Consider the following 27,768-nt stretch of genomic DNA (forward strand, 5'->3'; position numbering starts at 1 on the left):
GCAGACGGAAGCCCAGAGAGTGAGTTTGGTGCGATTTGGTCACGTTGAAAATCTGGAACTTTTGTACCAAGCTATGCCGAATTATTGGAGTCCCCAAATTAACTGGAAGCGTCCCTGGCCAGCTTGACCAAACGGACAACTGTCCATTGAGTAAGTTACTACTATTGTTCATAATACGTGCAGCACATCACTGTACAACTACAGTACATACACTGTTGAGCTAGCTGTGTCGAAACAAAACATGAAGCGTGGGCTAATACTTTACAGACACTGTAATATGATTGTTCATGTTTTTCAGTCAGTACAGATTGGTGTCTTATCGCATTGTATTATGCATTAGAAACTCAAACTGCGTTTCGTGCTGACGTAGAAGCTAGCTTATCTCTTGCTGTAGCTTTTACGGCTAATACCGAAGCACGCTGATGTGTTACTACGCTTTAGAAAAAAAAGTTCCTCCATGTTCGCTCTTACAATAACATGTTGCTACAGTTTGGTTATTATACAGGTTACGGAACGTAAATTAATTACTGTTGACGTTTTTTCAATGTATTTTTAAAGTGATTTAGAGGTAGACTTGATGGCTCCCATTAGCTGCATTGTGAGCCACCTAGAACAAGCAGATGTTGGAAAGCGAAAAAAACACAAACCTTGTGTCTTCGTGTCTCATAATGATTGTGAATGATAGACAAAATTCCCCCAAGACTCAGTTGTTGTTGAAATGTGTATGTGTGTGTGTGCGTGTTGCATAAAGTCATAAAATAGTTGAAAACAAGGTGATCAAACAGCAGCGAAAGCTTATCTTCTGCATCAGACAGCCAATGAAAATAATGCTTCTTGTCTAGCTGCGTTATTACACCAAAACAGTTATTCCATGGTGTTGTCACGTATGAACGTTAATTTGTTGTAAACGACTCGATCGCCATCCTTTTAAGCCATCCGGATGACATGGGTGGTTCATATATCCTTCTAGATTAGGTTGTATTATTCTGCCAGAACACGTGTTATTTCTAGAAATATTTGTTTTAAACAGATTAAGGTGTGGGGCCTAGTGTAGTGTATAGTGACTAGAGCATTGTGGGTGTAACTTTATTATTGTGTATCACGGGTTTGATCATGGCTGATGCAGACTTTTTCTCCCCACTTTTATGTTACTTTTTTATCTTATTTTCTTGCAAGGGACCCGGCCGTGTAATTTTGGCAGTATAATAATCGTATTGGTTGAATAATTGGTCCCATTTAAAGTTGGAGCATTTACATGAAGCACTATGAGGAAATGACAAATCTGCGGACATGAACAAAAGAGATGTTGACCAAGCTGTCTCTCTGTGATTTGGGACATTCCCTTTCCGATTTGTGTAATTGTAATTTGGTTCACCTTTTGCTAATTTGTTTTTTGAAATGTAAAATTGTTTCATGCGATGTAAGTCTGCGTAGTTGGGAGTGGGGGTGGACACAAATGTTAGCAATGCTATTTGAGCTATGGTGCTAACATTACAGTCACATTTCAACAAGCTATTATGCGAGATTAGCCTATTCGCTGAAAAAAAGGTATAAAACCAATACAGTTGCCTTCAAATTTTTAACTGACTGACAGGTAATTGGCACAGCTCTATCCATTTATTTCATATACTGCTCATCCTTAGTTCAGTTTAATTTAAGATGTGTAACAAATACATACAAGTACATATGCACACATACACTCATGCACATAATCACGTTTCATCAAACATATATTAACGTTGTTGCCCTAGGGTAAACTGGGTATAACACATGGCACACTGACAAAGCTTAACCTATTGTTACTATAACAATCTACAAGGTTAAGGTTGCTTCTCTTTCTTCCCCTCCATTTTTCTGCATTCTTTCGTATCTCAAGTTATCATTACGTATATGTATTGTTGCATTTGAACAATTGTATTGTTGATAATAAAGGTAAAGTACTGGTATTGTTTATTATCAATAGCACTATTTCTATTGGTATTCATATTGCTCCATTTTTAGTGTAATAATGCTCATTGTCATTTCTGTATTTTTTTTTTTTAAATTTTCGCTAACTGCTTATTTGCTATTACTTTTACCATCATATTTGTACATGTCGTATTTGCTGATGTTGCTCTGTTGTTGTTGTTGTTGTGTTTGCTGTTGTTGTTTTTGTCTCTCTGTCTAATCCCCCTCTTGTCCCCACAATTCCCCCCTCTGTCTTCCTTTTTCTCTCTTTCTATCCCCTCCTGCTCCGGCCCGGCTGCACCAAATGATAATATAAATACATTTAATAAAGTCAAAATACAAGTAAGGCAACAAGAGAAGTATCCTACACTTCTCTTTTGTAAAGTAAATCTGAACAGCCGATATGGGCATCTACATCTGCTATATGATTTGCCCGAGAAGCTGGGCAGGACATTATTAAAAAAAAAAAAAAAAAAAAAAGATGTGTAACAAAGCTGGCTCCATAGTCGGGAGATTTGTGGTTTCAATCTTCATTTGGGCATCGCTGTGTGGACTTTGCATGTTCTCTCTGTACATATGTGGGTTTTCTCCTAGTATTGCAGTTTCTTCTCACGCTCCAAAAACCTGATTTTAGTATAATTGCAGATTTTAAATCGCCTATAGGTGTGAATGGCTGTTTGTTTGTTGCAATTCGCTGGGAAAGGCTCCGGGTAAAGTAAACAGTGGAAAATGGATGGATCTTTGTGAAATGGTAGGCATATACTCCCGTTAACATTGCATAATAGGGGAGCATTAATAACTGGCGGGTGTGCATTAGTTACAGAATATCACTCGTCTAGGTTTGGACAAAGGAAGTATATTACACTTTAGTATGGATCAGACGGCTCTAGTGTGTCCTATAACAAGCTGTCCTGTGTCACCATGGAGAATGGTGTCTTTATTCCTCGATACCTAACTTTTTCATCCCGCTGTTTTTTCTTCTTGGTAGGTCAGTGAAGTCCAGATGCACGAGTCTGGGTCAGAACCAACGAGCCAAGCCATTCGAGCCGTTAGGACACAGAACGGGAAAAATGTTGAAAATGAGAGTCGACTGAGGAGCGGCCAGACTCCTCCACCAGAGTCACCCAGGGTCAGTTTTCCCTGTTGGTTGTATTTCATACAAAATTCATTGTTCAGAGGCCCATTTTGCCATTGTTATTGCCTATTGCTGATTTTCTTCAAAGCCCAGGTTTTGGGAACACTTTTGTTTCTAAATGTGTATCACACATTAAGTTCACTGCACATCATTAGTGTGTGAATCACGGCCACTCTCTGTGCAGCTGCTCTCTTATTGCCACTTGTATTCAGTCACAAAGCATTATACATAGCAATATAATGTACCCTAGAGCAGGGCAATTTGACTGGCGACTCGGGAGCCAAATTCGGCCCGGGAATGACACCATATTGACCTCCAAGGTCATTTCAAAACTTAGGAGACAAACATTTTTGCAGCAAATTCCTAAAAACATAGATTGCTCCTGTTGTAGAGGAACTTGTACCACTGTAAAATACATTGTCAAATCCTTGCATTGACACGGGTTCAAACTTGTGATTTACTTAACCGAGGAGTTCCTTAAGGCAGTGGTCCCCAATCACCGGGCCGCACAAGAAATAAAAAAATTTAAAAATATATATATATTTTTTTTAATTATTAAATCAACATAAAAAACACAATATATACATTATATATCAATATAGATCAATACAGTCTGTAGGGATACAGTCCGTAAGCACGCATGATTGTATTTCTTTATAGAAAAAAAAAAAAGAATAAATTAAAAAAAAATTAAATTTCACACACCCTTCCCCCTCCCGGTCCGTGGGACAAATTTTCAAGCGTTGACCGGTCCGCAGCTACAAAAAGGTTGGGGACCACTGCCTTAAGGCACCTATTGAAGTCCTTTCCTTTTCTAATTTTTTTTTTCATAATGTGAACTAAGGTGTTGTTGTAGCTTGTTTACTTCAGATGCAGTCAGTCGTCATTTGTTCAACTTCTTTAGTTATACTAGTAGTGCTCCTTAAGCTCCATTTTAGGTCCACTCTTTTTTTATCATCTATTTATATTCAAACTGGTGGCCCACGTGTTCAGTCAAAAAACTTGAGAGACTCACATTTTTTTCAGAAGGTCCTTAAAAACAGCAGTGTTCCTGTAACGCTGAAAAAATAAATAGACCAAAATCAAATGTCTACTGTAGAGGACACTGGTTTTCCAGAATGTACAAAATAAGACTAATAGTGAAGGGTTCAGTCCGACTGGAATTGTGGCTCCTAAAACAATTTAGTTGAATATTCCTGCTGTAGAGACTTAGATATATTTTTGTTGTTGTTTTGCAAGTCGAAGTATCCTTGAGTCCCTCAAAGTATTTTATATTTATTGTTGCCTGCTAGCACAGGATGGGTGCTGGAGTTGAAAGAGAGGGAGAATGCAACCCCTGTTGGGTGGAGGGTTTCATGTTGTGTTGTTGTTGTTTATGCTCACAGCATCAATGTTAAGAAGTCTCATGCAGCAAATCGTGTTGCTTGACAGCCTTTTATTAATTTTTTTTTGTTCCCAGACACAATTTGAAATGGAAATAATCAGGTTTGCCCTGTTTATTTATTATGCTATTTAACTTTTTTTTTTGGCCTACTTATGTGTCTGTTAAAGAAAGTCACGGGTTGTTAATTTAATATTATGGGTGGTTTTTTTTTTGAGATGCTGGTCCTTTGTTGGCTGTGTATTAGTATTACTGTGGTTTTTTTCTGTCAATCATTGTGGAGTTCACAAGACCAGTCTTGCAGGAACTGATCTGTGTTTACACTCTGTTGCTCACTGGTATGACTCTCAACAATAACAACAACACAAGATGTTTGGACTTGCTGGCTGCCATGGTAACGCGGATTAGGCAAAGGCTGTTGTTGTGTTGATGGTGTCCACAGAAAAAACAGAGGGGGCCAACAGGCGGTGTCTGTGAAGTAGACCGGTTTTTGTCACTTTCGTGGCCCCCTTTGCTACATTGAATCGCATAAGAAAGGCCAAACTAGGAGGCAGTCATGTTATTGTTAGCCCAAAGCCTGTGTGAAATTCTCTGTCAGTTTGTTTACCCGACTCAAAACAGACTCTGCCTCAGAGAGAGATGTTTGTTTGTGGTTCAGACCTTAATTAAAATATGAATCCTGCGTTCTGTTTTTGTAAACAGGCACTGCCTGCTTTTATTCATTATTTAGTCTCTGTGCAATTTTGATTACTTTGTTTATGTTTACTGCAAACACTGCCAGAGCAGTGAGGCTCGGCAGGGAGTGGGGGTTGGTAAATTGCTGCCTGCTCAGTAGAGGATGTTGTTTTTGTGGCAGTGGTGGTGGTTGTTGTTGTTGTTGTTTTGATGGTGTGCTAATTCCCTCGAGCCATCTGCTGTTGTTTGCTTCATTTTGAGTTGAATCGACTGCAAAGACCCATCTTACACAAGACGGTGAGTTGCTAAAATGATCAGCTATTCAGTGAAGTCTGTTTGATGGCGTAGCATTATTTTGTGTGTGCGTGTGTGTGGTTGTGTGCAAATGTACATGTTTTTTCACACATCTGTCAAGCTCTCAGCCCATATGTCAAATCTGGCCTGCCACATTTTATGCAACAGCATGGGTCTTTTAATGTACATTCAGTGCTGCTTAACTTAAATAAAACTAGATACTTTATATACATAAAACTACACCTCCCTCAATTTTGTGACTTAATTCCTGCACCATTCCACTAGAGCACTTGTGTCAAACTCAAGGCCCGGGGGCCCGCCATGTCATTTTATGTGGCCCGCCCCAATATTTTAAGTGGCCTGCCACATTATTTTATGTTGCCTGCAAAAGGCTGGAAATAATAAAGCACTTTCTGTAAATGTATTGTTTTTTTTTAATTTTGACAGAAAAAAGTACTGCATGCAATTGCATATGTTTTATGCCAGTGTTCTCATAATGTACTGCACACAATTGCATTTGTTCTATTATGCTTTAATATTATCTGCTAATGCAACAAGATGTTGAAAGTATAGGATATCAAAAATAATTATTTAACATAATTATCTGCTCAGCACCTTGACTTATGTAAAAGTATATTCATATATATTCGTTGTTACAAACGTCCCTCAAAGGGCCACCATAAATGCGAAGTGGCTTTCAAAAAAATGAGTTTAACACCCTTGCACAAGAAGTATGTTTTTTCTTGAAATATTTTAGCCGTTCTCTATAGACGTTATTAAGTTGAGAGAAAATGGGAGTAGTCCAAATAAACAAATAACAGATGGGAAAGCAAATACATGTTTGTTTTAAAGAAGACAAACCGGTACAGCTTCCCTGCTTTGAGACGCTATAATATCTGTGTTTACGTCTTCCAATTTACATCAGCAATTTGAGACCAAGGGCCAAGATGAGCTGCTGTAAATGTGCATTTGTTAACAGTGAAAGACATGGAAGTCAAACTCAATGAATACTGTATATGTGCTAAACATTAACCAAACAAGTCTGTTATATGCAGTCTATTATTCTTATAGCCAGACCTAAGGCAACAGTTGTAGCCGAAACCGTCAGGTACGGAAGCAAACAACAGGTCTGGCTATAAGAATAACGAATTGCATATTTTTTTGAAGACCTAATGAATCTCTTTGGATTAAGTCTGTTATATTATGTCTTGAAATCAAGATTGTCTGATCATGTTAGTATCTGCATATTTTGTAAACAAAAACAAAAGAAACTGAATGCTAATGTTAGCGGTAGTATTAAAGTTGGACAGGCTTGTCCACCAACATTGCAGACACTTAAAATAGGTGATTAGTTACTGAAGGCAGTTATTTACCTCATAAAATAACATATCGATATTTTTAGAGCACATTTGTTCCTTTAACAATACATTGTCTAGCACATGTTTTATTTGCTGTTCCTTTTCATGTTTGTAAAGCGTGCTCAGACACGTGGGATTCCTCACCATGGACCAACAAGGACATTCTTATCAAGTGCATTCGTAAAATGTTTACTCATCCATTTCATCTTGTTTTTTTTTCTCTCTGTCAGTGTTTTCAACACTGAGTGACACCACACCCGTTTTCCTTTGTGTGTTTGTGTGAGTGTTAAAGAGTTCACAAAAACACCCACTGGGACGCAATGAAAACTTCCATTTCCTCTCTTAGTTTTCCACATTATGTTGATAGATTTGAATGTGAGATATATGCTAACTTGTTCTAATACAATGTTGCGTTTGTCTCAGGTCCCGGCATTGTCATCAATGATGACCCCGCCAGCAGAGGCTCCTCAGCAGCTGCAGCAGACGCCGCAGCAGCAGGTTCTCAGTCCTCAACAGATCCAAGCCCTGTTCCAGCAGCAGAAGGCCCTCATGTTACACCAGGTACCGTATCATGGATTAGGCTTGTCTGTCTTCACTTAGCACAACTTCTTTGTTTCCTCTAACTCTCGAACAACTTATCTGCAGCAGCAAATCCAGGAGGTCTTCAAGAACCAGCAAGAACAACTAAATATGCAGCTTCTCCAACAGAAGAATGCTGGCATAGTTAGCCAGGAGGTAAGCTTACATATTAGTATTTATGTTGCACCACTACCTTCACACTGACATTTTCATTATGTGTGTAAATGGACTAGGGATGTGCCAATCGATCGGCCCTCGCTCATTATTGGCCAGTTTTTGTTAAAAAGTATGTAATCGCCATTGCTGATTACTGCATTTTAATGCTGATCAAAAATGCTGATCCCCTCTGGCTCACACTGTATCTATTTTTCTTCCCCCGGCTGACAAGCAGCTAGTAGCTAATTATGTGTTTCCATAGACAGTGTGGACCCGCTGCTCTAAGCTAATAATAATCAACTCCATTAGGGCAAATAAACTGCATTTCTTCGTATCTTAAGTATCATTATCTGGTACCATTATCACTGGAGGACTAAGCTAAACATGTTACACACAGAGGAAGCCAAGAGCAGGCATGCTAATAGCTAAGCTAACCTCTAAGTTAGATTTACACAACACAATTTTAAAAAGTTTAGATGGAACCGCATTGCAGCAGAAAGTAATTTGATTTTAACAGTAAAGTAGATTAATAAGAGTTTATAGAGAGAATAGTATAACTGTTGGTGCATCAGCATTGTCACTGTGAGTACTTGACTTGGCAGATCGATCCATAAATTGGTGGTGGGGTAGTATCAGTATATGATCAATACTAGAATGAATAGTTCGATACTTTTATTTTATCAAAATCTTTGTTTTTTGTCGGTTTTGTTATTATTTAGAAAATCAGGGAATAATTACGTGCACACAGTCGGACTTTGAGGGCAAAAACCAAATAATTTAAATGAGAAATAGATAGTAGTTTTTGATTTTGTTTAGTTATTGTGTACCGTACTATTGACTTTGTTTTTCTCAAACAATTCTATATAATATAATCGAATAAGGAACTAGTTTAGATATTGGGTTGCTATTGCTAAACTGTCAATAGCACTCACCATAAATAAATAGAACAATTGACATATAATCTATGTGATATTGGTATCAGCCGATGTCACTCATGGATGATCGACAGCATAAAACCTTGATCAGAACATCCTTACCTAGGACACATTCCCTTAATTGTACATTATGCATGTGAAGTTGTAGACCAAGATTTTGGCAGTGACGCCAACTTATGTGTTCCTAATACATCAATAAAAGTTTATTTGTATAGCCTTTAATCGCGAATGCCTCAAAGGACTTCACAAACCACGACAGCCCCGGATCTGAACCCACATCCGGGCAAGAAAAAACACAACCCAATGGGACAGTGTGAAACCTTAGGAGGGACTACAAATGAGGGGTGCTGGCGTCGAGCAGGACCGATAATCCATTTTCTTAGCGTTAAGATGCCAAAATTTGATGGACATCCATTGTTTGATTTCATTGAGACACGCCTCCAGATGACTACAATCTGGCGGGTTGGTCAGCTTTAGGGGCAAATAAAGTTGGGTGTCATCAGCATAACAGTGAAAGCTAACACCGTACTTGCATATGATGTCGCCTCGCGGCAGAAGACTGCAGAGTCTAGAACCGAACCCTGTGGAACTCCGCACATTACCTTGACATACTCCAAGGTCATGTTGTTATGAGAGACGCACTGCATCTATCAGTAAGATAGGACTTAAGTGTAAGTCTGACATACCAATACGTGTTTTGATATGTTCTAATAGAATGTTATGATTGACGGTATCGAAAGCAGCGCTAAGATCAAGAAACAGCAACATAGATAACGCATCAGCATCCATCGTTAGCAATAGATTATTAGTCATTTTTGTGAGGGTTGTCTCCGCAGAGTGATTTGCCCTGAAACCGGACTTAAAAGGTTCACAGAGATTGTTAGATACTTAATATTTATTTAGCTGCTGTGCAACTATTTTTTTCAAGGACTTTTGAGATAAACGGGAGGTGTGACTCTGGCCAGTAGTTTAGCAGGAAGTCAGGATCAAGGTTAGGTCTTTTTACCAGAGGATGAACAACCACTGTTTTGAATGCTAGGGGAGCAGTACCATAGAAAAGTGATAAGTTAAAAATATATAGCACTGATGGTCCTAATATTAAAACAGCTCCTTGATAAGTTTCCCAGGAAGTGGGTCAAGTAAATATGTTCGTTTTGTCCTACTTACGAGTCGCAAGAGTTCCTCCAATGTTTTTTCTTCAACATGAGAAAGATTATTTTGGAGAGCATTTGCTATAGTACATACATTCGCATCCTGTTGGAGCTTGGTCGTGTTTTCTTTAATATCCTTTCTAATGAGCTCTTATATTCAATTTGCAAAATATTTCTAACTCCTCATTAAAATAATTTTGAAGCAATATTTCAAAGCCAGCATTTCCATGAGAGCAATGTTGTAAAGCGCTTTAAGACATTAATTTATGCATTCATGTTGAGCTCGTTGCCTGCTGCTGCTTCCAGTTTAGTGTACTGTATTGTACACTCTAATGTTAAAATATTGTATATTTGTTTTAGTGCTGTCAAATGAATACATTTTTTAATCAGATTAATCACAAGTTTTCATTTGAATCAATCACAAGGAAATATTCATTTTTAATCAACATTCATCGTGATTTATTTTGCATGTGCAAAGAGTCTCAAGAACGTTTTTCTGAACAAACATTTATTGTTACTCCTTTTGTGTTAATAATTTGCTATTTTAAGATGGAAGTACTTCTGTGAAAAGTAAATGATACTTTGTCGATCCACTGTACTTAATTTTCCCATCAGGTTTAGCATTTTTAATGTTGACTGATTTGGTTCTGCAGCCTGTCATGATTACATTATCTGCCTATTTGTACATGCACAATGCTAACATTACTTTGACAAACTGCCCAAAATGCTTTGCCAGAGACGTTTTAGGGGTTTTGAGTCTTTCTGTGCTGCAGACTGTCCTGATAAAAAATAAAAGAAAACATGACATAAAGTTCTTAAAAAGACTATAATTTATTGACCCAGAGTTTCTCTCTAACTGGCATTAATGCCCTCAGGATTGTTTTTGAATCTTCTTGAAACGGAAGCCGAAGTGTGATGCTTAGCTCCTTCTGAAAGTCGCATCATTCACCTGCAATGTCAACATGCACTTACCGGTGCTTCATAGCGCCAAGAGGCACTTGGCAGCAGGTGTGGGCGTGTGGATGCAGGAAATGTTTAGTTTCTTTCCAAAAGTGCTTGTCGTCATCAAGGGAATGCCTTCCACGAGTGGGCTTTGTATGCAAACAATTAAGGAAATGTTTTTGACCACATTAGTTCTTGTGTGAGTGAGTACAGTAAAACCACACAGAAAAAATGGCATCATATTTCCTCGTTAAAATGTATCTTGAAAAGATAATTCCAGTGTCAAGCAACTCTTCCCATAAATCTCATTAATCACAGTTTGTCAACCTTTAACTGGTGCTCTGCCAATTTGTCCCAGCTGACAGCACAGCAGATCGCCATCCAGCAGCAGCTCCTTCAAGTGCAGCAACAACATCTGCTCAACCTGCAGAGGCAGGGCCTGCTCTCTGTGCTCCCCACCAGCGCCGCTGCCGGTATGTTTTCAATTCTGTTGGTTGCTTGGAAGTGTGTAAGATCGGCCTTACAGGTTTGAAGACTCTTGCTGAGTGCTGTATTGTTTCAGGCTGCGAGAACGGCAGCAGTGCGTCCACGGGCGGTGACACCAGAGAGTCGTCCAATCAACAGTCCACGACTAACGGCCATCACACTCTCCTGAAGAGGAAGGAAAGGTGCTTTCCTGTCCAAACTGAAATCTTTATGCATCCTGCTCTGCAATGGGGCCTTACTTTCTAGCGTTTTTCGTGCGCTGACATTGCTCGCATGTTACCATTTGTTTCAGTGGCTCGCTGGATGAAAACGCACAGAGTAGCCATCCTCTCTACGGGAACGGCATGTGCAAATGGCCCGGCTGCGAGACCGTCTTTGGAGACTTTCAGGCATTTCTCAAGTGAGTAACGGAAGGAGAGTTTTCTTTAAAACATAACTAGCATTTAATTTTAAGTATCTTCATAGCCAAACAGGATATACAATTGGTGAAGTTTGTGAAGGGTGCAAAAACATTTGGATTTTGAACTTGTTTTTAAATAAAATTTTTCAATAGAATTTAGTCCTAAGCAAAAATATCAAATGTGTAATATTTTTTTTAAATGTTGACGCTTTTGAAAGCCTTTTTGATCAGGTATGTCACAGGTTTAAATTAGTGAAATAATTGTTATGCAAATTAATTGAAACCCATGACATCATTTGATCAAAAAGCCTTAAAAGGGTTAAAATAAAAAACCTTACATTTGTTTTTGTTGATTAGGGATGTTCGCAAAAAAAAAGAAAGAATCCAAAAACGTATTTATGCCCTTATAAAAATAAAGGACGTTTATGTCCTGTTTAGCTTTGGAGTAGTGTCTAATAACTTTAAAACAATTTAAACTTAAAATTTAACATAGAAAATACCCACTTAGGAAAATAAATGTATAATTGAGGAACACAACAAAAATTAGGATAGGATAGGATAGACATTATCTCACAATAGCGAAATGTAATGGTCGCAACGAAGATTTTACATACTGTAACAAAATTAAAACGCAATAAAAACAATAAAAAACTAAAATTGCACAGTAAACGATTGTACTATGTATAAATACTAAAAAATTAGACTTTAACCCCAACATTGCACACTGAGCAAAAGTTTTACACACAAAGAAAAAAAACCAAAATGTGCAGAAAGAACAAAAAAGTGAGCCTTAGTTCCCTGAAAGCTAAACAAATACAGTATATTGTTGATGGTATGGCTATGTACACATTTATCACAAATTTGTCCCATTTCGGTGGTTACTTACAAACATTGCTGTCCAGATATCTGCAGTCAAATAGGCAGATGTCATATCAACAAAGGGCACACAAAAACGGGAGAAAATGTGGATCGATAATTAAGTTGATCCTGAATACCACAATTAATACTAAGTATATATAAAACAAAACATGCAAAACAAAACAGAGATCATGACTCGATATAAAGGACCAAAAAGGAAAATTGTAATTTTTCCTACATTGAACTTATTTGAGCTGTGTATGCAGATTGAAAATATGTTTTATCTACATTAAAACGTGTTTGCTTCCTTTACAAATGTTTTGTTTTGTTCGTCTGCAGGCATTTGAACAGTGAGCACACACTTGATGACAAGAGCACTGCGCAGTGTCGCGTGCAAATGCAAGTTGTTCAGCAGCTGGAACTACAGGTTTGTTTCAATGTTTATATACATTTTTTTTCCAAATCCATAAATGTGAGGTGAGTTAGTTGCTCACTAGTGGCTGTCACTGAGGGGAAATGTCATCCATGTTTTTTTCACACCAGGCCTGGAACTCAGTGACATCTTTATACAAGTTACACTTGTGCCAGAAAGTAACCAAATGTGTGTTTGCAACTTTGCGTACATCAGACAGTCAACTCAACACTTTTTTTATTTGCTCTGAATGCAGTTAAAGAAGGACAAAGAGCGACTCCAAGCAATGATGGCTCACCTAAAGTCATCCGAGCCCAAAACTGCAGCTCAGCCCGTAAGTTTCTGTCACTTATCATATTTTTGTTGTTTGGTATGTTCCTGACTTAATTTATTTCTGTTTCTCAGGTGAATCTGGTGCCAAATGTGTCCTTCTCCCAGACGACGCTGTCCAAAGGCCCCCCTATGACCGTGTCCCAAAGCGCCACGGCACCATCCACACCCCTGATGCCACTGTCCGACTCCCCCTCGGTCCTGACTCCCAATAGCGTCTTCACCGGGACCCCTGTACGCAGGCGGTACAGTCGCTCCGTCAGCCAAGGTGAGTGGGAAAATCTGCAGGCTTACACAAGCTTTGAGGCTCGTGAATTTCAAACTTTTTGTGTTTGTGAAGCTGCTGCACTGTTGTCTCTCCACAGATATTGTTGATAATAAGGAGTTTTACCTGAGCACAGAGGTCAGACCTCCATTTACGTATGCGTCTCTCATACGACAGGTAAAGGCTACGTTTCACACTCAAACACAAATGCTGGACTGCAATAATTCTCATTTGTATATTATTATTATTAGTATTTTATTGTGTTTTCTTGTCTCCTTCAGGCAATATATGAATCACCTCGTAACCAGCTGACTTTGAATGAAATCTACAACTGGTTCACAAGAAATTTTGCTTATTTCAGACGCAACGCAGCAACGTGGAAGGTACTGACGTAAAAAGGAGCCTACATGGTTCTGTGACGGAGCTCTAAACTCAAAACACTTGTATCTCAAATCAGCGTCGCCCATTGAAATGAATTGAAATCAATTTAACTTGTGCTTGCCCCCTCCCCAAAACACCACATGCATTTTAAAAATAAATACTATGTTTTAGACAAGAAATAATGTATATAAATGGTACAATAGAATGTACTACAGACAACTACAGTAGTTTTATGAAGTAATGTAATAATAATGTACAGTATTTACCTTCTACAATATCTCATTTCAGCTGTTTTTCTGTCAAGCATACCATCAGCAGCTTGTCCAGATTTTCACAGATGAATGCCCACCGTTTAGATATTATTTTACCATACTTGACTGGCGTTGGACTCATTCAGCTTCAGTATGGTTCAGATTAACAGTGGTACACTTGAATTGCTTTGGCTAGTTGACACGCTCGGTCATGTTTTAGATGATTTATTTTTTTAATTCAATGAATATCATCCGATTCTTCTTCTCAGCACTGTCCTTTGAAACATAACATTTAGCTGAAAGGCAGCTCTTATCTCAAAACACTCTTAAGTTTAGTTACAACTGTATTTGGTTGCAGTTAGATTTGATGTCCATTATGTGTGCTTCAAATCATTTTTTATGGAATTGTCCAGAACGCTGTGAGACACAACCTGAGCCTCCATAAGTGCTTTGTCCGCCTGGAGAATGTGAAGGGAGCCGTGTGGACGGTCGACGAGATCGAGTTCCACAGAAGAAGGCCCCAGAAGGCTGCCGTTAATGGGTGAGTTGACTAATGCCTTGTTGACGCCACACCATCATCCTCCAACCTGACGTTCCATTTGAATGCTTTTCGGAGTGCCGGCGTCTACCGCCTGCCTGTCATTTCCCGCCGAGCCCTAACTCTCTCTTTTTGTGTCTTTTTGTAATTACAGATCTCTACTGAAAAACCGGCAAAGTTTAGCTGGGTCCATGTCTCAGGTAAAGCAGAATCCAATAGGAAAGCATTTCTTATACATTATTTCAGGATTTCCTAAAATGTTTGGCCTTGGGGGCCAACCTTTCCACTACAGAGGGGCCCAGGGCCCACTCAAATTTTTAACACTGAATTAGAAATCTTACTCTTGATTTTAATCGTATTCAATAATTATATCTAACCTACTTACAGTTCAACATGATAGACCTTGTCAAATTATATGAAACCAAGTAACAATAATTACAAATATTTTTTTTAAGACTTAGGTCAGGCTGATTACAAAAATAAATACTAATCAAATTAACTGCAAAAGAAAGGACTCATAAAAACTGAATGAAAAATGAGTGTACCGGTACGTACAATTGCGCAGTGCTGAAATTAAGTTAATTCTAACTAAATGAACAATAAAAAATAATAATAAATGTGTTTTTGTTATTTTTATTTAAGTGCAAATTAAAATACAGCTTCACCACTTTCGTCATAATTTTTGCGATTAAGAAATGTCTCTGACTTTATCTCCAGACTTGTTTGTTTAAGATTGTTATTACAACCACAAGTGGTGCAAAAGTGTATTACAACTGAGTTTTGCGGCTGCCTGGACTTACCACAGCTGAGAAACAGATATTTTTGGCGGCCCAACAATGGTTAATAAACGCAGCATTACATTACAATACATTACATGGACCTCAAATCCAATATGCTTTAACCTTCTGGGAACATTTGAATGCCCTATAAAGCCAAATATATTATTTTTGCATTGTTTGCTATTTCTTTTCAATAAACTACAGTCCTAAACAAAACATATACCTTTTGAAGTTTGACCCTTTTGAAGGCCTTTTGATCAGATAATGTCAGAAGTTTAAATTGGTAAAATCACTTATGTTGTTCAAATTTAAGGCACTACTTATACTGCAGGCATCCGAAATGTCCGCTATTTAGCGGAATTCCGTTATTTTGGAGCAAAAAATTTAATTTTTTTAACTCCGGCGCGTACCTGCCTGCTTAGAGCTAACGACGCTAGCAGGCTGAGTGCAGCATAGACTAACTGACTTGTTCATGCCCTCCGGTGCACCGTGGCTAGCTGGCCACTTGGAGTCAAAGCTAGCTGTGCTAGCCACACAGTAGGCCTAGTGCAGCCTGCGCTAACTGCCGTATCAAACGCTGTCTAAATGTAACTTAACGTTATTTTCTAACATGTGGACACGTCCCTCTAGCAGGGACAACCTCTCTAAGAGAAGTGTTCAATTGTTACATGAAGCCATACTCTCCTTTATGCCGGTGTCGGAGTGGGGACTATTTCAAAGAACGAAGCCAGGCTAAGCTATCCTGCGTGTAAGACTTTAGACCAGGGGTCACCAACGCGGTGCCCGCGGGCACCAGGTCGCCCGTAAGGACCAGATGAGTCGCCCGCGGGCCTGTTGTAAAAAAAAAAAAATGTAAAAAAAAAAAATTTTTTTTTTTTTTTTTTTTTTTAAATTAAATCTACATAGAAAAAACACAAGATACACTTTCAATCAGTTCATCAACCCAAACAACCTCCCCCATGCACACTCATCCACACAAAAGGGGTTATTTATTTCTGCTACCAATATTCTGGTTCCCACAACATAGACAACACATCTGCAAGGGACACAGTCCCTGAAGCACACATGATTGTATAGGCTGCTGGTCCACTAACATTTTCATTAATTACTATTTTTTATGTAATTATTTTTATATTGTTTTACTTTCTTTTTTATCCAAGAAAATGTTTTTTATTTATTTATCTTATTTTATTTTATTTTTTAAAAAAAGGGCCTTATCTTCAACAGACCAGGTTGTCAATGAAATTAGATTTTTTTAAAGGGTTTTTTAAACCAGGCCCAGTCCAGATAATGTCCAAGTCGGACTCAGCAACACACACCTTCATTCATGTACACAAAAAAAAATTAGGGAACACAACAGATTGCATATAATTTATAAACAAAACACTTTGCATTCCATTCGAAAGGACGTTCCCTTTAGATTTTCGATCCTTAACATTTTACATTTATCATAATTAAGCTTAAGGCCAGATTGCTGTGAAAAGATGTCCAAAAGATTAAGAAGGTTCCGCAAACATTGAGGAAAAATCTTATCTTTGTGAATCAGCCTTTTCTGACATGAACTTCATCAAGAACAAACACAGAACACGCCTCACTGATGCACATCTGCAAGACTCACTCAGAGTTGCAGTGTCAAGTTACACACCAGAGTACAACTCACTAGTTAACAGCATGCAATGCCAGGCTTCCCACTACTAACTGACAAAGAAACAGATAGCAGATTTGGTGTCCAGTTCAAAGTGTGACATGATTTAAAAATTTGAGAGTTTACTTTTGTATTTTACATGAATTATTATTTGTACAAACATGGTGCAAAGTAATTCATGATTTGTTCAAAAATGTTAGTGGCTAGCTAGTTAAAATGGGATATTGTGATTTCACAAGACTGTCTTAGAAGTGATCATTTGAAAATGTTCAATTTGAAAAATGTGCACTTAGAGAAAATGTAAAAATAAAGTGTTGCATATTGATATTTATCTGTTTCTATATATATTTATTGTGAGAAATCATTAAGATGATCAGTGTTTCCACAAAGATAAATATCATTAATTATTAATAATAACAGAGTTAAAGGTAAATTGAGCAAATTGGCTACTTCTGGCAATTTATTTAAGTGTGTATCTAACTGGTAGCCCTTCTCATTAATCAGTACCCAAGAAGTAGCCCTTGGTTTCAAAAAGGTTGGTGACCCCTGCTTTAGACTGAGACAAATTTTATTGATCCACAAGGGAAATTGTTCCACACAGTAGTAGCTCAGTTACAAAGGATGGAAAGAATAATGCACACAAGGGCACAAAAAGAGTGTGAAAAACAAAAGGTATAAAGTAGACAAAAAATGTACCATAGTAGCAATATAAAATATAACATATATGTAATATTTACATATTATATATACAGTATACACTGTATATATTATATTATATTGTATTTTTACATAATATATACAATATATAACAAATCCCAAATACCATGTACAATATTACAGTATATGTAAGAGCTGTAGCAAAAAAAAGGGCAGCTTAAAATAAGTTAAAAACTTAACTTAAAAGTTAAAGTTAAAGTACCAATGATTGTCACACACACACTAGGTGTGGTGAAATTTGTCCTCTGCATTTGACCCATCCCCTTGATCACCCCCTGGGAGGTGAGGGGAGTAGTGGGCAGCAGCGGTGCCGTGCCCGGGAATCATTTTTGGTGATTTAACCCCCAATTCCAACCCTTGATGCTGAGTGCCAAGCAGGGAGGTAATGGGTCCCATTTTTATAGTCTTTGGTATGACTCGGCCGGGGTTTGAACTCACAACCTACCGATCTCAGGGCGGACACTCTAACCACTAGGCCACTGAGTAGAGAGTAGATCCAGCAGAAAATATACATTATAAACAAAGAGAGGTAGCTAACATAGAAGCGGTCAGGTAATAGACAGATATCATCTATTGCTGTATGGCGATTGATTATACAGCTGGATGGAGTGCGGAATGAAGGAGTTCTTGAATCGAGCACTGTGGGAACGAAGCTGAAGGAGCCTGTTGGAGTATGAGCTCTGCTGTCCCTCAATTGTCTGGTGGAGTGGGTGGGCAGGATTGTCCATGATGGCCAGCAGTTTGTCCAGTGTCCTCCTGTCCCTCACTGACACAAACGCCTCCAACTGCGTGCCAATAGTTTGGCCGGCTTTCCGGATCAGTTTTTTAATCCGGTTTAAGTCCCTTTTGCTGGTGCTGCTTCCCCAACAAACCATTGCAAAGTAAAGGGCACTGGCCACAACAGACTGAAAAAATATCTCCAACAGCTTGCTGCACACATTAAAGCACCTAAGCTTCCTCAGGAAAAAGAGTCTGCTCATGCCCTTCTTGTAAACAGCTTTGCTGTTGTCCTTCCAGTCCAGTCTGCTGTTCAAGTGGACTTCCAGGTACTTGTACTGCCCCACCACTGCCACCTCCCGGCCCTGGATCTTGATGGGCTCCACTGGGGTCATTCTCTTCTTGAAGTCGATGACCAGCTCCTTGGTCTTGTCCACAATAAGGAGCAGATGGTTTGCCTGAGACCACTCCACAAAGTCAGCGATCAGTGTCCTGTAGTCCAATTCCTGTCCCTCTCCGATACACCCGACCACAGCAGAGTCATCAGAGTATTTCTGCAGGTGACCGGACCTGGAACTATACTGGAAGTCTGAGGTGTACCGGGTGAACAGGAAAGGAGACAGGACGGTCCCCTGTGGAGCACCTACACCACTGACCACAGTATCCGACAAGGAGCTCCCCAGTCGCCTGTCAGACAAGTAATCAGTGATCCAGGAGACAATGGATGAACTGACACCCATCCTGAGCAACTTGTCACTCATCAGAATTGGCTGAATGGTGTTAAAGGCACTGGAGAAATCAAAAACATGATCCTCACAGTGCCCCTCCCACCATCCAGGTGAGAGTGAGCATGATGCAGCAGGTAGATAACAGCATCATCCACTCCTACATGGGGCTGATACGCAAACTGTAGAGCGGTCCAAGGAAGGAGCCACCAGGGGTCTCAGCTGAGCCAGCACAAGTCTCTCGAGGACCTTCATCACATGAAACGTCAGGGCAACAGGTCTGAAGTCATTCAAGCCCGATGGGATAGGCTTCTTGGTGACCGGCACTATGCAGGATGTTTTCCATAGCGCTGGTAGCTTTTCTAACTTCAGACTCAGGTTGAAGATGAAGTGCAGGATTTCAGCCAGCTGAGCAGCACAAGTCTCCAGGACCCAGGGGTTGACTCGGTCAGGGCCTGCTGACTTGGCATGGTTAAAACTCTCTCCAGCTGTGGAAGTGGCGGGATGAGAAACAGCAGTGGCAGGCGACAGTGAAGGAGTGTGTGGATTGATGGTCAGGGGAGGTGTGAGGACAGCAGTAGTGGGGGGAGGGCCAGTAAGGGGTGCATTGCTAAATCTATTGAAAAACTAATTAAGCTCTTTGGCTCCATCTACACCCCCATCCAGCAGTTTGGCTTTGGTATTGAAGCCGGTGATGGTTTTCATGCCTTTCCACACATCCCGAATGTTATTCTGCTGGAGTTTGGCCTCTAGCTTTCTTCTGTAGGCATCTTTTCCTTCGTGCAGCTGAACTTTAAGCTGCCACTGTATCCTCCTCAACTCATCCTGATGACCAGATCTGAAGGCTAGCTTCTCTTTATTCAGCAGTACCTTTAGCTGGCTGGTGATCCAGGGCTCGTTTTTTGGGTAAAAGTGGACAGTTTTTGTAGGGATGATGGAGTCCTCACAGAAATTGATGCAGTCTGTGATGCTGTCAATGTCTGTCCCGTGAGGCTTACAAAGGAGATACAAAATTAATGAGTGAATGCTTTGAATGATTTAGTGTTGTGTTGGTGATCGGTCAACTATTGAGGCGGTATAGAGGATGAAAGTAGTCAGTAGATGATGGGGAAAGATTATTGTAGCATTGGAAATATTGTGTAGTGTGGGCAGCCTGCCGCAGTGTTACACTTAGTCCGAGAGCGGGAAGAACTGAGGAAGTGTTTTTTTTTTTTATTAAGATTACATGTAATAAGAAGCTTCATGTTATTATTGAACAAACAACTTTGTAGCAGATACCACAAATGCAATGTTACCTCCATGACTGTGAAGATATTTTGTCAACAAAACCAAACAAAACTATTGATGATGTGGTACAATCATGAAAAAAAGCATGATTTTCAGTTTATAGCATCTAACACAGGGGTCCCCAAACTACGGCCCGCCAGCGTCCAAAATCCGGCCCGCGAGAAGTCCCAAGTTAAAAAAAAATATATGTATATATTTTTTTTGTATTATTATTTTAAAACATCTGTCCTTTCTAATCCATTTTCTACAGCGCGTTACTCTCGGTTTCTCCTCGTCGCTCAGGCAAATCATATTGTCTAAGAATGCATTTTCCCATCGATAACGTGACATCATCGGCAAAGTGCGTGAGGAATACATATGTATATATATATATATATATATGTGTGTATATATATATATATATATGTATATATATATATATATATATATATATATATATATACAGTATATAACATACATACATACGTGTGTGTGTGTGCATATACTGTATATACACATATATATATATATGTGTATATATATATACACATTTATATGTATATATATATATATACTGTATATACACATATATATACACACATATATATATATATATATATATATATATATATATATATATATATATATATATATATATATATATATATATATATATATATATATATATATATATATATATATATATATACATACATACAGTGGGCAGCACGGTGGCAGAGGGGTTCCTCCCACCTCCAAAGACATGCACCTGGGGATAGGCTGATTGGCAACACTAAATTGGCCCTAGTGTGTGAATGTGAGTGTGAATGTTGTCTGTCTATCTGTGTTGGCCCCGCGATGAGGTTGCGACTTGTCCAGGGTGTACCCCGCCTTCCGCCCGATTGTAGCTGAGATAGGCTCCAGCGCCCCCCGCGACCCCGAAGCGGTAGAAAATGGATGGATGGATGGATATATACAGTGTATACACATATATATATATATACATACACATATTTATATATGTATATATATATATATATATATATATATATATATATATATATATATATATATAAACTATTGTTTAGTTTTTTTGCATCCTTACAGAATGTCTATGTATGAAATTGTGTTGTCAGTATGTCCTACAGAAACATTTTTTAATGTTTTACATGAATGTACTTCATTTATTTGCAATTGTTTTGTGGTTAATTACATGAGTTAACTCGTTATTTTTGACAGCCGTTGTTAAAATATATATATTTTTAAAACATTACCTGTTTGGTATGTTTGTTTAGAACTGAAAATTGTTTAAACCATTTGAGCAAAAAAAGTAAGAGTAAATAAATAAAATAAATACAAAATGTTATGTTGTTTAAAAAGTGAAGGACTTGTATGTCCTGTTTGGCTTTGGGGTATTGTGGCATAACTGCCAGCGTATAGTACACCTGTAGAATAATTGGATATTAAAATGTAACATAAAAAACCCTATTAGAAAAATCATGTATAATGGTGCAACAGCAAAAAGTATGGCCAAAATACAGCAAAAATGTACTAAAAGAACAAAAATGTCAACATTTTTGCACTGAGGGTTAAGTGCAAGAAAATGTTCATTGTGGTGGTAATTGTGTGCTTTTACTTTCAGGCTGGAAGTCTAGACAGCAACTCTTTCTACCACCCGGGTGCGATGGGCAGCATTCCGTTACATTCTCTGCCACATATCCTTCAAGAGCAGATGAACGGCGCCCTCGCCAATGGGTCCGGATACCAAAGCGACAGCAGTGCGACACAGTCGCCTCCACAAGCTTAGTAAGCCTCTCCACACACACAGTGGAACCTCCATTTACGGACTTAACTGGTTCTTGAACAGGGCTCGTAAGTGGATAAGTTTGCATATTGAAGCTCATTTCTCCATAGAAAAGAACATAAACATGAAGAATTAGATCCAGCCCTGACAAAAGTCCATATTTTAGTAAAGGTGTGTACACTTTGAACACAATATAAAGTGCTGTACAGTACTACATAACAAGGGGGTGATGGATCAACTATGTATTTAATAACAAAGCCAAACAACAACTAGCTGAACTGTCCTCATCTGTAGCCACCCCGCTGACAAACACACACACTGTCACTAGCCCTGTGCTGCATTCACAGTTTAAAATCACAAAACTTCTTAACTTTAACAGCCAGATCGCTAAAATGATTAGGAAAAATATCAATCAATCAATCAATCAATGTTTATTTATATAGCCCTAAATCACAAGTGTCTCAAAGGGCTGTACAAGCCACAACGACATCCTCGGTACAGAGCCCACATACGGGCAAGGAAAACTCACCCCAGTGGGACGTCAATGTGAATGACTATGAGAAACCTTGGAGAGGACCGCATATGTGGGTAACCCCCCCCCCCCTCCCCCCTCTAGGGGAGACCGAAAGCAATCGATGTCAAGTGGGTCTGAAATAATATTGTGAAAGTCCAACACATCAGCGAAAGTCCAGTTCATAGTGGGGCCAGCAGGAACCATCCCGAGCGGAGACGGGTCAGCAGCGTAGAGATGTCCCCATCCGATGGACAGGCTAGCGGTCCACCCCGGGTTGGGAGCAGAGCAGAGTAGAAAAGAAAAGAAAAGAAACGGCAGATCAACTGGTCTAAAAAGGGAGTCTATTTAAAGGCTAGAGTATACAAATGAGTTTTAAGATGAGACTTAAATGCTTCTACTGAGGTAGCATCTCTAACTTTTACCGGGAGGGCATTCCATAGTATTGGAGCCCGAATAGAAAACGCTCTATAGCCCGCAGACTTTTTTTGGGCTCTGGGAATCACTAATAAGCCGGAGTTCTTTGAACGCAGATTTCTTGCCGGGACATATGGTACAATACAATCGGCAAGATAGGCAGGAGCTTGACCGTGTAGTATTTTATACGTAAGTAGTAAAACCTTAAAGTCGCATCTTAGGTGCACAGGAAGCCAGTGCAAGTGAGCCAGTATAGGCGTAATATGATCAAACTTTCTTGTTTTTGTCAAAAGTCTAGCAGCCGCATTTTGTACCATCTGTAATCTTTTAATGCTAGACATAGGGAGGCCCGAAAATAAAACGTTACAGTAATCGAGACGAGATGTAACGAACGCATGGATAATGATCTCAGCATCGCTTGTGGAAAAAATGGAACGAATTTTAGCGATATTACGGAGATGAAAGAAGGCCTGTTTTAGTAACACTCTTAATGTGTGACTCAAACGAGAGAGTTGGGTCGAAGATAATACCCAGATTCTTTACCGAGTCGCCTTGTTTAATTGTTTGGTTGTCAAATGTTAAGGTGGTATTATTAAATAGATGTCGTGTTGAGCAGGACCGATAATCAGCATTTCCGTTTTCTTAGCGTTGAGTTGCAAAAAGTTAGTGGACATCCATTGTTTAATTTCATTAAGACACGCCTCCAGCTGACTACAATCCGGCGTGTTGGTCAGCTTTAGGGGCATGTAGAGTTGAGTGTCATCAGCATAACAGTGAAAGCTAACACCGTATTTGCGTATGATGTCACCTAGCGGCAGCATGTAAATACTAAAGAGTGCAGAGCCAAGAACCGAACCCTGGGGAACTCAGCACGTTACCTTAACATAGTCCGAGGTCACATTGTTATGGGAGACACACTGCATCCTGTCAGTAAGATAAGAGTTAAACCAAGACAAGGCTAAGTCTGACATCCCAATACGCGTTTTGATACGCTCTAATAAAATATTATGATCAACATTATCGAAAGCGGCGCTAAGATCAAGAAGCAGCAACATAGATGAAGCATCAGAATCCATCGTTAGCAATAGATCATTAGTCATTTTTGCGAGGGCTGTCTCCGTAGAGTGATTTGCCCTGAAACCGGATTGAAAAGGTTCACAGAGATTGTTAGACGCTAAGTGTTCATTTAGCTGCTGTGCGACAATTTTTTCGAGGATTTTCGAGATAAACGGAAGGTGGGACACCGGCCGGTAGTTTACCATGAGGTCAGGATCGAGGTTAGGTCTTTTGAGTAGAGGATGAATAACCGCTTTTTTGAATGCTAGGGGAACAGTGCCAGAGGAAAGTGATAAGTTTATAATATTTAACACTGATGGACCTAATAATACAAAAAGCTCCTTGATAAGTTTCCCAGGAATTGGGTCAAGTAAACATGTTGTTTGTTTTGTCCCATTTACACATTTTGACAATTCCTCCAATGTTATTTCATCAAAGAGAGAGAAACTATTTTGGAGGGCAGTGTCCGTCGTATATACAGTCGTATCTGTGTTAATAGAACCCAGTTGTAGCTGAGATGCATTGTCTTTAATCTCTTTTCTAAAGACTTCAATTTTCTTATTAAAGAAATTCATAAAGTCATCTGCTGAGTGGGTGGAGCTACTGGGAGGAGTCCCTTGTTGGGTTAGTGATGCTACTATACTAAACAAAAATTTAGGATCATTTTTGTTGAGGTGGATGAGATTTGAGTAATATTTAGCTTTAGCTGAGGTAAGCATGCGTTTATAAGTTATTAAACTATCACACCATGCTTGATGGAAAACCTCAAGTTTAGTCGCACGCCATTTGCGTTCCAGCTTTCTACATGATAATTTCTGGGCTTTGGTTTCTTCTGTAAACCATGGGGTACGCCTTTTAGGGGCCATTTTTAGCTTTAGCGGTGCTACACTATCAATGGTGTCGCGCAGGGCGTCGTTAAAGTTGTTAGTGAGGTTATCAATAGAGCCCACATAATTTGGGAATGGTGCCATTACCGAAGGCAGTAGGTCAGTAAGAGTCGTCGTTGTTGCAGCATTAATGTTGCGGCTGCTATAGTAGTTATTATTATTATTATTATTAGTTTGTTGACAATGAGTCAGAACTTCGAATTTTATAAGGTAATGATCGGACATTACTTTAGTGTACGGGAGTATCGTAACTTTAGAGGTGGTGACACCCCTGACAAGCACTAGATCTATTGTATTACCGTTGCGATGCGTGGGTTCATTTATTATTTGTGTAAGACCACAGCTATCAATTATAGTCTGGAGCGCCACGCATGGAGGGTCCGATGGGGTATTCATATGGATATTAAAGTCCCCCATTATGATTATATTGTCGGCGTGCGTCACTAGATCAGCAACAAACTCTGAGAATTCACTGATGAAGTCCGAATAGGGCCCAGGGGGGCGGTAGATAACAGCCAGGTGGAGAGGCAGCGGTGTGACAAACCTCAAAGTGAGCACCTCAAACGAGTTATATTTATTATTTAGGTTAGGTGTAAAATTATAGTTTTCATTGTATATTAGTGCGACACCCCCTCCCCTCTTAAGAGGACGGGCAACATGCGCATTGGTATAGTTAGGAGGAGATGCCTCATTTAGCGCAAAAAAATCGTCTGGTTTGAGCCAGGTCTCGGCGAGACCAACGACGTCAAGTTTGTTGTCTCTAATGACCTCATTAACTAATAACGTTTTGGAAGATAATGATCTTATGTTTAAAAAGCCCATATCATAGGTAGTGGGCTGTTTTGAGGATTGTTTGTTGAAATTATCCGAACTGGCAATATTAATAATGTTGCGTTTATTATGCGTAGTGCACTTTAAATAGTTTCGACCATATCTAGGAATTGATACGACGGGAATTGTCCGATTGTTTGCTAGATGTTGCGATAAACTGAACGCATCATAGTTAGCCACCTCAGTAGATTGCATGTCTGCCTCTGACACGGTCACAAAAGAAAAAACATTATGTGAGTTGTGTTTTATTCTAAGAGAATTGCTATGTGTGCAGGGATTATCCAGCCTGGCGCCGGCTAGTTCTAGTTTAAATGGCTTCTTACCCGGACACTCCACGGTTCTTTGGTTAGCTTTTCCCTTTGTTGTTAACCCCGCTCGGCATCCCCGCTTCTGCTTCCGCTCACACCGCTTACGTCGTCTCCATTGGCGGTCACCGCTAGCACTTGACTCCGCTGCTACAAAGGCCGCTCGATGTGGCCCGCGAAGTATTCCCATGCTAGCGAGGAGGTCCACCGTACATGCATCTTTCAGTCTATAACGACCCGATCCATCCACATCCAGAATTGTCTGTCGGTCGTATGTGATCACAGAGTGTTTACGCTTTGAGCCAGCCATGAAATTGACAGAAATGACGGGTGTTTTTTGCCAAATCGCTCTACACTCCCAAGAGCGTCTTCAAGCTGCTGCATAGCAATGCGCCGCCATCTTAAAAATAAAATAAAAGCCACTTTACCTTGTCGGTTAATGTTAAGCAGATAGATGGATGGATGGATAGATGGATAGATAGTACTTTATTGATTCCTTCAGGAGAGTTCCCTCAGGAAAATAAAATTCCAGCAGCAGTGTACAGAATTGAGATCGAATTCAAAAAGTAAAAAGTAAATAATGGGGGTATAAATGGAAATTAAATATAACAATAAGAATAAAAATATAACAGTAAAAATAAGAATATAACAAGAGACACTAGGCAGTAGTGACCATGTTATGAAAATGTATTGCACTGTTAGTTGCAAGTAGCCGCACTGTGCTGACTAAATAAGCACCGCAGAGCCCGCCCACAATGGATGTGCTGCCGGGCACACAATGGGCGGATGAAACGTTAGTACACTAAAGCATATTTTCATTTGGACTGTGGTTTACTTTGTCAAACGATGTTCCACTGTATTTAAATCATGTGTGGTTGGATTTAGTTACGTGACAGTTTGTTTTCCTGCTTTAAAAAAACAGCATCAAAGAGGAGCAGGAGGACGAGGAGATTTGCGAAAATTACCCTTACGAGTCCGAAAGCACCGACGAGCACGGCCACAGCCCCGAGACGAACCGCGATGAAGACAACGGCAGTCCGGAGAGGCTCCGCCTGGACCGCGTGCCCTCGCTCTGACCACAAGGTCCCAGATCTCTTTCACGGCAACGTATTCCAAACGAGTCCGAAAGCAACTGTTTCATATACGTAACCAAACACACTCTTCTTGTTTTTGTTTCCATATTTATCAGTATTTTGTTGTTGTTGTTATAATCAAGTTTTTAATTCTGTACAGTAGAGTGAGATCACGTGTGAAAATGTCTTGTCATAGTTGATCCTGTTGGGAAAAAGACGAGGAGCCAAAGGAAAGGGAACACTGATAATAGCGAGCACTTCACAATTGGAACTGAAAACAAACAAACAAAAAACACTAGTTGGTTTTTATTTTAGTGGTCATGTTATGTATACATTTGTAGAGAGATGATTCCAGATATACTCACTGCCCATGTGATCGCATATATTTGTATGTAAAAATATCATCAGGTGATTGAAAAACAGAATGTCTTTATACTGTACGTGTTGGTATTTTCACCCCCACCACAAACATGGCTGAATTTTCTCAAATTGAGCATGTAAGAGCAGAAAGTATAGATTCACTGTAAACCATCTCTATGAAGAATAAATTCATCTGTTCAA

General features: G+C 39.4%; 1 protein-coding gene across 2 annotated transcripts; it reads left to right on the plus strand.

Annotated features, from left to right (window-relative positions):
- LOC133653697 (forkhead box protein P1-B-like) lies at positions 1-27,768 on the plus strand. Of its 2 annotated transcripts, none has more exons than XM_062053268.1 (16): positions 1-150; positions 2,936-3,076; positions 7,214-7,351; positions 7,436-7,525; positions 10,912-11,026; positions 11,116-11,221; positions 11,332-11,439; positions 12,637-12,724; positions 12,966-13,043; positions 13,115-13,307; positions 13,405-13,481; positions 13,586-13,687; positions 14,350-14,477; positions 14,629-14,674; positions 21,966-22,129; positions 27,057-27,768. In XM_062053268.1, the coding sequence occupies exons 2-16, from the start codon at positions 2,951-2,953 to the stop codon at positions 27,208-27,210; spliced, it is 1,713 nt and encodes a 570-aa protein (XP_061909252.1). In that variant the 5' UTR covers positions 1-150; positions 2,936-2,950; the 3' UTR covers positions 27,211-27,768. The 2 variants fall into 2 exon arrangements, with proteins under 2 accessions (XP_061909252.1, XP_061909253.1); XM_062053269.1 differs by having other exon boundaries at positions 2-150; positions 7,439-7,525.

This window comes from Entelurus aequoreus, linkage group LG07, assembly GCF_033978785.1.
Source record: "Entelurus aequoreus isolate RoL-2023_Sb linkage group LG07, RoL_Eaeq_v1.1, whole genome shotgun sequence".
NCBI lineage: Eukaryota > Metazoa > Chordata > Actinopteri > Syngnathiformes > Syngnathidae > Entelurus > Entelurus aequoreus.

What these genes read in the sequence shown, in the direction of transcription:
- LOC133653697 (XM_062053268.1), top strand. Translation starts at nt 2,951, where the DNA reads ATGCACGAGTCTGGGTCAGAACCAACGAGCCAAGCCATTCGAGCCGTT. An exon ending in AGGCCCTCATGTTACACCAG is followed by an intron (nt 7,352 to 7,435) that starts GTACCGTATCAT and finishes ACTTATCTGCAG; the next exon opens with CAGCAAATCCAGGAGGTCTT. An exon ending in CAGTCGCTCCGTCAGCCAAG is followed by an intron (nt 13,308 to 13,404) that starts GTGAGTGGGAAA and finishes GTCTCTCCACAG; the next exon opens with ATATTGTTGATAATAAGGAG.